This window comes from Pseudonaja textilis, chromosome 4, assembly GCF_049901715.1.
Source record: "Pseudonaja textilis isolate UNSWEBS1 chromosome 4, rPseTex1.2, whole genome shotgun sequence".
Classification (NCBI taxonomy): Eukaryota; Metazoa; Chordata; class Lepidosauria; order Squamata; family Elapidae; genus Pseudonaja; species Pseudonaja textilis.
In genome coordinates this window covers 45,742,249-45,756,621 of record NC_141993.1, presented here as the reverse complement: position 1 = coordinate 45,756,621, position 14,373 = coordinate 45,742,249, and the positions used below count along the sequence as shown (strand labels likewise).

The following is a 14,373-nucleotide window of genomic DNA, read 5'->3' as shown; positions in this document are numbered from 1 at the left end:
TAAGGTTCTAGGTATCTGTAATACCTGTGCAGATGTCCCAAGATCTTCAAGTGCAGGAACAAGCTGCAAAAGAGCAAGCTGAACAGCATCCAGCTGTTGATTTGTTTACTATAAATGAGGCCTCACATTGCTTGGGAAAGTGCCTGTGCCATGTTTGTTCACCCAGTCCTTCATGAATTGTGTTGAAGATCTGCTTAGTCTTCAAAGTAACAAAATATTGCAAACAGTGTGTCTTTTTTTTGGAAGGAAATGTCATTCTATCCTAGAATGACAATTCTTGAAGCATCAGATTTTAGTTTAAATGTTATGAGTATTATGAATGATTCTAGTTAGACATATTAGGCAGCAGTTAATGGTTAGAACTGGGCTTCCTCTTCAAATATTGCTATTCTAACTCTCTCCCTTAACAGAAGTAGAATTTTTTGTAGGATGGAACAAAATCCATATACACATGCAAATGTGGAAATATGTAAATGAGACATAGTATGTGTTTATTCTTGCATTAGTTATGGACCCAGAAGCCTTGATGATTTTTTGTTGAATTAACAAACTCATGCAATAGCCTTTGGCAAGTTTTTTCTTAAGTCCATTTCACAAAGTTCTTGTGAGAACAGCAATCTTTATGTATTTCTCTTTTCTCTGTGGTAGGAAGATGAGATAAATATATATGTATTTTTAAAATTATTCTATTAGTGACTATGGTTATGAAAGACACAGTAATAATCAATGCATCCCAGCATTCTGGTTCAACCCATCCTCTCGGATGAAAGAATGCAGTCTTGGCCAGAGCTACTTGAACAGCACTGGGTAAGTAGAAACATCCTTTGATATATGTCTCTTTTGCAGAGTTTACAGCTTGTATTTAGTGTATCTTTTGCAGAAATCCTGCAAAAAGAAAAAAAAGAAAAAAGGATGAGCATTAAAATAGATGTATTCACTTTCTAGTGGGCTGAATCTTACCTTTAATTGGAAGATGCTGGTCAAAAGAAAGATGAGAGCAAAATAAAGAGCAAGACCAAGACACAGACTAAATTTGTTTTACTTTAGATTACATTTCAATTAAATTTTAGTTGTTACATTATTAACATGATTTATCCCATGTAATTAATATTCCTCCATTTTATCACATTAAAATTACAATTCAAGACTTTTATAGAGCTATTGGTACCTGCATCTTAATTTCCTGGGGACTACATGAAACCTTGGGGCATGGAAATTGCACAATTTTGACATAAATGATGCTAGAGAAAGTAAAACTACATTAAATACTCTCCAGATGGAAGTTAATGGCATAACACAACAGAGTAATCCAAGCAAAATTACGAAAGATCTGTTTAGAAACTATTTTTAATATCTGTTTATTTTAAGATCACATAACATAAATATTTTAATTTAGAATTGTTTCAAAACCATTCCGTTCTTTATAAAAAGGACATATGCCAACTTTCAGCTTCCTCTGTGTTCTGTTCAGAGGGCATAGAGGAGCAGGTTCATACTGTGGCTTCACTGTTGTGCTATTTCAGCTTTGTGCTAAAATTTCCAAAGTGCCATAAATCTTAAACACTTACTGCTTTACTGAATGCTTTACTGCAAATGAGCAGACCTGCATTGTTGCCCAATACTGATAGACCACTTATTAAATTTGCTGGCTGCTGATGGCTTTCACCATTCCAGAGAGGATGTAAAATGTTGACATCTATTATTCATATAGTGAGTAGATATGAGCTTGTAGCAAGAACCTAGTTCACATAGTTAGAATAGGGCTGTAAATGGAACACAAAAGGAATCCCCATGTTATGAATCCCCCCTCTCCCTAATTTGTCTGCCTTCTAGAAATTCAGAGCCATCCACACAGAGCTTCTATGTTCAGCTTTTTAGGGAGATATAAGCAGAAAGATGGTACAGAGAGAAAATCAGGAACCAAACTGTAGGCATATATCCGCACCAAATAGCCAATAAATGCCTTTATGATGCCACTCATCACTTGATTTTGCTTCTAGCATTATGACTGTTGAAGCATATCATTGGATACTGTTGGCTGAAAGGGAAATACTCTTTTAATACCAGTTAACCTAAGAAACAGTTAAATCTGTTTTACTATGATTAGGGTCAAGTTAAGGGCAACCTCATGGAGATGCAAAATAAAATAGATGCACATTTGTGCCAGATTTAATTCAAATGGAATTTTTTTTAAAAGGATAAAGGAATCCCTGTGGATTTTACTCTGCTACTTGTTGCTGGCTATAGAGGATGGTGCATACCTTCATTTCAAAGTCATTGAGCCAGGGCAGTCTGAAGACATTTCTAAGTCAAGTGGCCAACATGTTGTCATGGAATTCTGATTTAGTTCAAATGGAAATACACTGGTGGAAGGGAAAAGTACAACTTTTATTAGAACTTAGTGAAATAAAAGCTCATCTGTCTCCTATTTTTTTCTTTTCTTTTTTTTTAAAGTACAATAATGTAAAAGAACACATCAGTAAAGATGTGGTGAGATGACATCATAACAAGGGAATAACAAACATGAAAATAGGTAAACTTCCAATGAACAGCTTAATTAATTTTGAATAGCACCTGAAGTTATTTTTCAAATGTTTGATATGGGTGTTTGATATATTGCAAACAATATAGGCTCCCTTTCCATTTTTTCAACTGAATACATAAACTATGAAATTTGAGTTTTGTGAAATTTTAAAACATGAAATTATAAAATTCCACAGGTATCGGAGGATTGTTTCTAATAACTGCACAGATGGTTTGCAAGAAAAGTATGCAGCCAAGCCTGAACAGTGTCCAGGCAAAGCTCCCCATGGGTTACATATTCTCACATCCACTGGCAAGTTGGTTACAGAACAAGGCTACAACACTACCTTCATAATTCTTATGGAAGAGGTAAGCTAATGCCCAATATTAATAATGGCATTTTGAGTAGAATAATTGTTCTAGCGCAAGGACTCTTCTGTTTTTTAAAAACATTTTTAATCACCACAAAGATCAAACCAAACTATAAGAAAACAACTTTTAATGGACACCCCTTTTCTGTGTTTGTCAATGTGTAGATGTTTATTGGTAACACAATTGAGGTGGGTGGGTAGATATACTATATATAGAAAAGAAGGCAGCAAAATACAATCCAATGTTAGGGATATACCCTAGCAAGATCTGCAGGGCAGTCAGGCAGGCAGGCAAAATATGTGAGATAAGTGTTGTGTAGCTTACACTCAGTAAAAGCAGATACAAGTGCTAATTAAATAGTTTTATTCCAGCAAGAGTTAAAGCATAGTCAAAACAGTCCATATATCATTCACTTAGTTCAGTCCGTCCAGGGATTATTCATTTGCAAATTCCAGTGTCGAAAAAGAGAGGTCAGTACACTTACAAATATCAGTCCGGTGATATATCTCCTCGCAGTAGAGAGATATGCAAAAACTCAGAAACTCCTCTCTTCCTTATCAGCAACTCTTCAGTAGGGGAAAAACACAGCTAACGAACCATCAACGTAATCTAATCCAGTAATTGTCATTAATTGCCAGCAAACTGTCAGTGAATCATCAGCAATCAATCAGGTTGTCTTGCTCCCTTTTATGGTGGTTTCACACCACACCCAAAATTACATGCTTTGCAGTTAAAGTGACACACACTTAAACTAACAATCATAGTTTATATATATTATCTTACCCAAAATACGTTAGGTGAACTATGTTATACCTAACATTCTCCCCTTTTGGGTAATATAATAATATATATATTTACAACTTTAACCCATAGTCATCACAACTCTCTTTGTGTTTGACTGCTCCTTGGGCTTTTGTGAACTGATCAGCAATATTTTGCTCAGTCATACAATATTCCAATCTTATTAAACCATTTTTTACAGATTGTCTTACATTCAGATATCTAAGATCTGTATGCTTAGATCCCGTTTTTACAGCAATATTTGTAGTTATCTGTATGGCTGCTTGATTGTCCTCATACACAACAATGGAATCATTAACAGTTAATCCCATATCCAACAACAACTGTTTATACAGAATTAAATCAGTACATAATAAAGATAGACATGAAAATTCTGCTTCCATTGTGGACACACTTGTGTTGCTGTCTAATTGACCTCCAACCAATCAATGCTTTTCCTAGTAGTATAGCCATTCCTGAAGTTGATTTCTTAGTGTTTATATCTGTTGCAAAACTTGCATCAGCATATGCACTTAAAATCAAATCATCTTTTGGCTCCAAATACAATGCATAGTGCATTGTCCTTTTAAGATATCTTAAGATATGTTTTGCCGCTTGCCAGTGTCGTTCAGCGGGTTCAGCGTCGAATCGAGCCAATTGATTAACGCTATAGGCAATATCTGGCCTTGACAATAGACTGCCAATTAGCGACTGATAGATAGTCTTATCGAATTTTGAACTCTGAGCATCAGTGCGGCAAAATTCCTGACTCATTGGAGTTTTTGCTGGTTTACAAAGTTCCATCTTATATTTTTTTAGTAATTGATAAATTTTATCCTCTTGAGATATCTTATAGCCACTATTGGTTTTATTTATTGTCAATCCGAGATACTGTTTTATCTCTCCTAATTGCTTTAATTTTATCCTCTTACCTAATAATGATATTATTTCAGTAGCTTCATTATTAGTTTTTGTAATTAAAGCAATATCATCTGTAAACAACAATAATAATGACACTATTCCATTTTTCTCTCTTTTGAATAAACATGGATCAGCTAAACCTGCTTTAAACCCTATATTGTTTAACTCCTTAACAATATATTGGTTCCATTCGTAACCAGATTGTTTTAATCCATAGAGACTCTTTTTAAGTTTCCAACAGTCATTATTAGTTTTATCATCCTTAATCCCTACAGGTTTCTTTAGGTATATAGTGTGCTGCAATGGTGCATGCAGATAGGCAGTTTCTACATCTAAATGATTTGTGATATAGTTTTTCTTAGCTGCCCACACTAAAGCTGCTCTCAAGGTTGTTGCTTTTAGACTTGGTGCAAACACTTCATCATAATCACATGCAGTTTGATTAAATCCTTGAGCTACCAACCTAGCCTTATGGGTAACAGTCCCATTTGTACCTGTTTTTAATTTAAATATCCATTTACATCCAATGGACTTTTCACCTGGAGGTAATCTAGCATTCTCATAGACTCCCATCTGTCTTAATGAATTCAGTTCCTTTTGCATTGCTGTATGCCAGTTCTCCTGATCCTTTGCAGTATACAATTTTAGTTCTTCCACAGTGGTTGGAATTTTACTAATCTGGCAAACCATACTTGCCTGATACCTATCAGGTGGTCTACTCACTCGTGTTGACCGTCTAGGTAGAACAGGACTCACAGGTGGACTCTTATCTATCACCTGTTCCTGGTTATCTATCTCTTCTTCACTTATTTCTTCTTTAATTGGTCCTATTTTCACTTCCTTTACTTTCTCTTCAATTGGACTTTCTTCATCACTATTATGATGGCTCGGGCCCCTGTAGGTTTCTATAATTACACTTTTATTCGAATCTTGTTCCAATTTGTGCCATCCTACATGTTCCAGGAATTGAGCACTAGCACTACAATAAATTCTAGTTGTGCCCTCTTCCCAGAACCTGTAAGATCTATGGTTTGATTCGTAACCTACAAAATATAATCTTTTAGCCCTATGCTGTCCCTTATGTCTCAGTTGTGTGGGAATATGCACCCATGCTGGTGCTCCAAATGTGTGCATATAGCTTAGGTCAAGTTTTCTACCATGCCACCGTGTGAATGGTAATTCACCTGTTGTTGCATTAACAACATTATTTAATATATGATTGCCACACATTGTTGCTTCTCCCCACAAATTCTCAGGTAATCCTGAATCTGACAACATAGTTCGAGCCATTGCCTGCAGTGTTTGGCCTCGCCTTTCTATAAAGGAATTATGTTGTGGCCTATATGGTGCAGACTTTTTATGTTCTACACCTGCCATCTTCAGTCTATTTTGGAATTTATTATTTATAAATTCCGTACCATTATCATATACAAGAGTTACTAGTTTCCTTTTAGTTTTTCTCTCTGCAAACTTCAACCAATTAAAGAAATTCTGATATGTTTCCATTTTACTCTTCATTAAATAACAGAAACCATATCTAGAGTAATGATCCATTATACTTAATATATAACGAGCACCTCCCACACTTGGTTTTTTAGGACCTATAATATCAGCAAATACGACCTCTAGAGGCTCCTTTGTCTTAAATCCATTAATTCTATTTGCTGGTATTACCTTGCTTTTTTCTTGACTGCAAGCATTGCAGTGCAAATACTTACTGCAAGGCTTCAGTTTTATACCTTTAGACAGTTCAACAGTTTGCTTGAGCATTTTAAAATTTATATGCCCTAAACGTCTGTGTAACAAATGTATGCATTCATCATGAGGTTTAACATTATTATACACTGTGTTAGCCACCTCTAATTGATTATCATTTAACACATACAATTCACCTTTTAAAGTTGCAGTCACTTTTTTACCTTCCTTTTCTATTATGCAGTTTTCTCCTTTAAAGGTAACTACATAACCTAGTTTAATCAAAACTCTAACTGAAAGCAAATTAAACTTAAGTTGTGGTACATATAACATTTTTACATTTTCTTTTATGCAAGAACAATATGCTGTACCTTGACCTCTTGCTTTCAGTTTCTACCCATTAGGTAATGATATCTGCTGTGAACTCGTGGACATCTTAATAAATCTTTTCTTATCTTTTGTTATGCAGTGCGATGCTCCACTATCTACAACCCAAAAATTATTATTGTTCACAGTTTTGTTGCTATACATGGCTAACTCTAAGCATTTTTTATCCCTTTGATGCCTTTTAGCATTCTGGCTGGCATTTTGGCATTTTTCTTTCTTGCAGAATCTAGCCAAATGTCCTTTTCTTCCACAATTAAAACATTTTCTAATTGTGTAGGCTGACGAAGATAATTCCTCTTCTTGTGGTTGTTCCCTTCTGAGTTGATCCCTTTCAAGCCTTCTCCTGGCTTCTTCAATTAACCTGCCAGTAATGTCAGTTAATGTGAGGTTATCCTTTGGCAGCACTTCCAATGAAGTTACATAGTCGTCATAGCTCTGATCTAATGAAGACAAAATTATATAAACCTGATGCAGTTCAGTGAAGATTAGCTCTTTTTCATGCAGCTCCTGAAAAATTCTCTTCATAGTGTTTATATGAGTCAGCATGTCTCCATTCTTTTGAAGATGTGTTCTGAACAGCTTCCGTGTAAGATTTATATGAGCTCCTACACTGTCTTGAACATAAATCTTCTTTAAATTCTCCCAGCACTTAGCAGCTGTTTCTTCTCCACGAATATGGACAAGCTGCTGGTCACAGAGTGTCAGTCCTATTATACAGAGAGCTTGTTCATTTTTCAGTTTATATTCTTGTATCTTCTGGGCATCATCTTCATCCTCTGGATCCCAAGCATCTACCTCTGGTGGGTTCTGAATTATATTCCACAAACCTTCTCTGTGTAGAAGTAGGCTGCATTTCATAGACCGTGAAACATAGTTTGTTCCATCCAGTTTGGATATTAGAGACAAACTTGGTAAATTGACTTGTGCCATCTTTCTCTGGATATTAAACTATAATTAATAAAACACAGCTGTCTGTTTACAGTATTGTGTAACTACACTAACTCTCACTTTATATAAGCCTGTTATATCCTGGTTAGTCTGACTGTGCAGCTGGGCCCATAACCAGTGTTAGGGATATACCCTAGCAAGATCTGCAGGGCAGTCAGGCAGGCAGGCAAAATATGTGAGATAAGTGTTGTGTAGCTTACACTCAGTAAAAGCAGATGCAAGTGCTAATTAAATAGTTTTATTCCAGCAAGAGTTAAAGCATAGTCAAAACAGTCCATATATCATTCACTTAGTTCAGTCCGTCCAGGGATTATTCATTTGCAAATTCCAGTGTCGAAAAAGAGAGGTCAGTACACTTACAAATATCAGTCCGGTGATATATCTCCTCGCAGTAGAGAGATATGCAAAAACTCAGAAACTCCTCTCTTCCTTATCAGCAACTCTTCAGTAGGGGAAAAAACGTAGCTAACGAACCATCAACGTAATCCAATCCAGTAATTGTCATTAATTGCCAGCAAACTGTCAGTGAATCGTCAGCAATCAATCAGGTTGTCTTGCTCCCTTTTATGGTGGTTTCACACCACACCCAAAATTACATGCTTTGCAGTTAAAGTGACACACACTTAAACTAACAATCATAGTTTATATATATTATCTTACCCAAAATACGTTAGGCGAACTATGTTATACCTAACAAGGACTCTTCTGTTTTTTAAAAACATTTTTAATCACCACAAAGATCAAACCAAACTATAAGAAAACAACTTTTAATGGACACCCCTTTTCTGTGTTTGTCAATGTGTAGATGTTTATTGGTAACACAATTGAGGTGGGTGGGTAGATATACTATATATAGAAAAGAAGGCAGCAAAATACAATCCAGAAATTGGAATGGTTATACAAATCAAATGAGCCTTTTGCAATAGAACTGCTGGTTTGAAAGTTCAAAATATAACTCTAATTTAAATTAAGAGAATGTCATTAGTAGGTCTTCTATCAATGCAATGTTTCTTCTTGTATCCATCTTCATTGCAGGACTTTGTATGGATGTGTCTATGTAGCAATTCAGAAAAGAGCCGATGCAAAATACAAATTACAAATCCAGTGGTTGTTTATTAAAGATCCTGAACAGACTTTCACACATAATGAACAAAACACAGAAAGGCAATTACACTGCAGATGAGGCAAAAAAGAAATGAACAAGGATGGATAGAAAGCTGAGGCATGGGATTATGTCTGAGGAAACTGCAGAGTAAAAGAGACAGGAATATGGCTTTAATTGCTTTCAGTGCTCTTTGCTGGGATATGCGTACCATGAATGGCTTTAAGATTGGTTAGTCATTTCCCCCCAACTTAGAGCATCTTCTACAGTCATTTTATGCTGAATTTACAATAGTGATGATAGAATTTATTCTGTATTAATGATAGCTGATGGATGGAGCTACATCACCATGGAGGAAATGGCCTTATTTTCTCAAAGTCGGTGTCTTCTATCAAATCAGTATTTGCTTCTCTGTGTGCTGTACTCATTATTGCACTGTGTTGCTTGTTCATTTGCTTGTTTTATTTTAAAAAGGGTTTTGTTTGTGTTTATTTTCTTGTAAAACTGAACTCAACTATTAGAAGTTTGAGGTTGATTCCTGCTCACTGATCTTGTCAACTGTCTGCTTTAATTTTAGAAACAAACTACTCAGTAAAAAGAGTGCTTCTGTGTGGTTTGTAAGGCTAAGAAAATGGCAATTGGGATTAGGAATTTGGCTCATGGGAAGTTTGGATTGACACATCTATTACACCTACCTCATAGACATTCATTGCTATTTGATCCAGCAGCAAACCTGCTATTATTTGCTAGAGTGATAGCCCCTGTGGGTATCTCCCCATTCCATCAAGTCAGATAAGGAGACATGTTCCAGCTTCCTCCTCTCAAATTTTATCATCTAGTAGGATCTAGGACTGTGATGGCGAACCTATAGCATGCATGCCAGAAGTGGCACACAGAGTCATCTCTGCCGGCATGCAAGCCATTGCCCCAGATCAGGTCCACTGCACATGCGTGCATACCTCCCTCCAACCATCTGATTGTTGGGTATCTGCTATGCATGTTAGGGGCACGGTGTGTGTGCAGGAGATGCATGCGCATGTGCAGAAGTGCACGGTGCTCACGGGGGTGTTGCACACACATGTGCAAGGGTGTGGGGTTTGCATCCACATTGCATTATGGGTGCAGGCACGTGTGCGCAAGCACACTTTCAGCATGCGATGGCGAAAAGGTTAGCCATCACTGACCTAGGAAATGTGCCTTTTTTTAGCAGCCTCAGCCTCAGGAGCACCTTTGTTCCTGAGATTCTGTAAGCCTCCACCTTTTTAGTCTTCCAGAAAGCCACAAAGAGCTGTTTTTTCTCCTCAAATAGGGAATAGAATCTGGGGACTGTATTGTTAGTTGTATGCGTAGTCCTCAAATTATGACACTAATTGGAAACAAAATTGCCATTGCTAATCAGCACAGTACTAAAATGTAATATTATATAACTTGTCCACTTACTTGTAAGCACCTCAAATAACCATGACATTCAACTTCCAGCTGGCTTCCCCATTGGCTGTGGGAAGCCAGCAGAGAATATCATAGAAGTCATGGTCATGTGATTGCAGGAGGCTAGGATGTAATGCGAGCCTGGTGCCAAGCAGTTCAGTAGTGATTATGTGATTATAGGGAAGCTTCTACAACTGGAACTCTGACAACCTGTCATAATTCCCTTTGTTCAGTGTCTTTATAAGTTTGAATGGCTGTTGAATGATTGGATATAAGCCAAGGGCTATTGATATTGAAGAATATTTGTTGCAGCACCAGGTTTAGTTTTACTATTATTATCATTATTGTGAGCTTCCCAGAGTTCTGCTACATAAAATGGACAGGCATAGAAGTCAAATCAATGAGACAATCAATGAGCAAGCAAGCTAGCAAGTAAGCCCTAATGGTAGAACCTTCTCATACCAAATAATATGATTAATACATTTAAGCTGATGCAAACTTTGCTTTTAGTATAATAATTCTTAGTATCCGTTAGAATATTATCTATCCAACTTTTAGAAATACCACTTTTAACATTCATGTGCATGACCTTAGGTTTGTGCAGGAAACATCCTGTGATAAATAATTTTGAAAACGCCACACAAATTGATATGCCATCTTGTCTTGTTAAGCACCAGAAATAAGCATGAGTCAAAAGTTGTGGCACATTAGCTAATGTAATTGTGTCTTTGTTGTGTGTGTGTGGAAGTTATAGGTAAAGGTTGAATATTAGCATGGAAGTGGGGAGAAGCAAATTAACCATTCAGATGCACATAATAAGCTCCAATACCTTTCAAGATTGTGTCTGTAAATAAAACACCTATGAAATTATACCAGGTTTGTAAGTTTGTAACTCTTGAAGCCTAGCTCTAAAAATAATAATATATTGACTAATCTCATAAATGTCTAAATGGAAAATTACGGTAGTTTTTATAATACGTAGCCATTTCTCTTTAATATATAGAAATAATAACTTTTATATTCATATGGGTAAGCCATTATTTTTATGTTTTATGAATTGCTTATTAAAGCTGTGTAGGTACATGGGGGAAAGGCTTGTGAATTATTAAAGGCTTGGCTCCTATATTGAATGTGTACATCATTGGGTTTACACTTATAGGAAGGACAAAGGGCTGCTATCCTTTTGATTTTCCAAGGTGCCTTAAAAGTAACACAGCTATCTCATGTACTAGCTATCTGGTTTCAACTATATTCAGTTCCAGACTTTTTGGCATACATTAGCACATTCCAAATTGATATTTTATATGACCTACACCATCTAAAATAGGGGTCTGTAGAATATATCCAGAGAATTGTGATAGTTATCCATTTGAAATGTTTCCACTTTATTTCCATTGCAATTTATATTCATAAACCTGGGACAGCTGACATAGTATGTGTGGTGAATGATACACGTTTTACTATTTTATATACTGGAAACATAGTTAAAGGAAAGGGATTAGAAGATCACTGCAGTGCGGAAAAAGCTAGTAAAAAGATGAAATAAGTTCTGTCACTATTTAGATAGGAGGACAAAATTCTTTTGTGTTTAATCACAAAATTGCCACAGAAAAAAAATGGTTGGGTGACTAGAACATTCTAAATTTTAAACTAGTATTCTATATTCACAATGATCTGCCTGGATATTACTTAAAAAATAATCTATTGGCAAGAACATAATTCTTGACTTGCTGATCTTTTGATTGAGGCATTTCAGTTAATTTCTAGGATATTTGTTCAAAACTTCTGGTTTAAAAAGATAATCAAAGAGTGGGAAACTCCTTTAGGACCCTTTGATCTTTCTCAGTTTTCTTTGGTCTGAATTTTCTGTGTTTTGAAGGAAACACTGTCACTCAGTGTACAGTCCCGGGATGAAAAAATAGTGGTTAGTTTCTATTATGCCCATGAGAAAATCACCCTTGCCTGTTATTATACAGCAATGATAAGGTATCTTAGACTTATACTTTTCCAGAACTCTGATAATTCTTCAAGCCATGACAGTAAATCTTATCTCTACCCTTGTGGGCTTGAGGTTGTTGAATTTACATTTCTGCAACCTTTGGAAGACCCCCACATTCAGTGTTCCTAGATTAGATAAAAGGAAAAATGCTTATGTTGTTCTTGTCATTTCTCTTTTGGCCAGCAGTTAGCCTCCTACTGTGTGAGCACTTAATCTAAACTACAGCAATTCCAATCTTGAATTCCAGTCTTCTCAACTGTCCAGCATATAATACTTCTGTCTTCTTGATAGCTTGATTTCTTTTCCTGAAGATGTAGACAATTTAGGAAACTTGGAAAGAAGTTTAAAAGCACAATTCACTTTTTTAACAGGCCACCACCACCTACTAAATGCAAGGGCAAAAGTAGTGGTGGAATGTTGCCGGTGTAACAACTGGTTTGCTAATCACGCACTTTGTGCACATGGACAACTTTCAAAACCACTTCCCTTCAATGTTACTCCAGGGAAGTAACACAGCTGAGGCGTAGCAATCCACTCTGCCATGTGAATCAGTTGAGCAGATATAGATGAGTCAGTGCAGGGGCGGGAGAGTGAACCCACATGATTGTCGGAGTAAACCGGTTTGGAGCCAGCTGATAATCAGAGCTAGGGGTTCACCCAAACCAGTCCGAACTGCCAGAATTCCACCCCTAGGTAAAAATCATAAAATAAATGGCTAAGTTGTGTAATGCCTTTAAGAGAGCAGCCCCTTTGGTGCTACTGTACATAGTACTTTACTGCATTTACCAAATGACAATAGATTTATTATACAGAGACCAAAATGTTACTTATGCATCACTGCTTCTCTCAAAAGACAAAAAAGCCAGAGATCTGCATAATGTCCATGTGCTAAATTAAACATTTTCATGCACATTTAAAAATAATTACTATCCATTTAAAACACACACACACACACACACATTTATCAATAAAGGGGAAAAGTAGCAGAATTTTGCATCTGCTCAACTTGCTGTTGTTGGATAATTTCAAAGTTCCATCTCTTTCCTAGTTCTTTATCCTAAAATCAGGCTTAGACTCGGCTTCAAATAGCAGCCGCAAGTAGGGGATTGTCCTTATTAAATAATAGCAGAACACTAGGTTAATCAGTCCTGACACCGGTAGAATATTTGAGAAGCAGTGTGCTCCAACACATCTCTTCCATTAGAGAATAAATTGTCTTGTTACTTTCTCTAATTTATGTCAATAATGTCATATCCCTCCAGTGGTGGTATGCTACTGGTTCTACCCAGTTCTGCCAAGCTAGTAGCAGTGATGATCAGCGGAGACCGAACCGTTTCTCTCCGCTGCTCTGCTGTTGGGCCTACATGCCCACCAGGGCTCCCATCCTCACCTTTATCTTCTGCTTTTAAAGCGCAGCTGCTTTGCGCAGCACAGAAGAGTGTCAGCTTGCAGGAAGTGAGTTGGAATGCCCCAGCATCTGCACAAACATCTCTGAGCCTTTATAAAGTGCGCATTTGGCATGCTCACCAAGCCATGGCCCACTGAACTGGTGGTAAAAGTTTTTGAATCCCACCACTGAATCCCTCCCCCTCTGTTGAGAGAGGCTGTTCAGTTTTGACATAGATAACCTCTTTGACCCTTCTGTCAACCCAGTGGTTCTCTCTGTCAAAAATGTGGACTTGGATGCTTCTTGGATGAGAAGTGAAATGTATTTAAAAAAACAGAAAGTCCAATTGCTTTTTTTTTTTTTAAAAAAAAAACAAGTTTTATTGATTTTACAAACAAACAAAACAAAACATCATTAAACATTAAAAACATAAAACCTCTTTCCATTGTAAATCTTTACAAGGCAGGTAACACATTACTTTATATCACATACTTATAATTTATCCCATTTCCATATAAACATGTAAATTCCCTTTACCAAATTCCACATTGTTTCTCTTTAATCATTATTCAATCATATTTCCTTTCAAATTTATCTGCTATTCAATCATCGCATTTATATTTTCCTCTGGCTTGTTTATAATTGTTCTCATCTAGTCTTCCTCTGAGATTTTATTATTTAATTCTTAATTGGACACACACACATAAGACATAAACATAAAAACATAAAACTTTCTTTTAGAAAGTAACTTGGCCCCAGATTACCTCTTTTTGTATGGACTTCAATTGAATTCATGCTCTTCTTATATACCATTACCCATCTTGTTTACTA

General features: G+C 36.4%; 1 protein-coding gene across 1 annotated transcript in view; it reads left to right on the top strand.

Moving 5' to 3' along the window:
• The window catches only part of SORCS3 (sortilin related VPS10 domain containing receptor 3), a 535,825-nt gene that overhangs the window by 469,423 nt on the left and 52,029 nt on the right, over positions 1-14,373 (top strand). The window contains exons 17-18 of the mRNA XM_087932777.1: positions 694-807; positions 2,721-2,892. Of these exons, the coding sequence (XP_087788903.1) occupies positions 694-807; positions 2,721-2,892 (286 nt within the window). The remainder of the gene's footprint in view (positions 1-693; positions 808-2,720; positions 2,893-14,373) is intronic.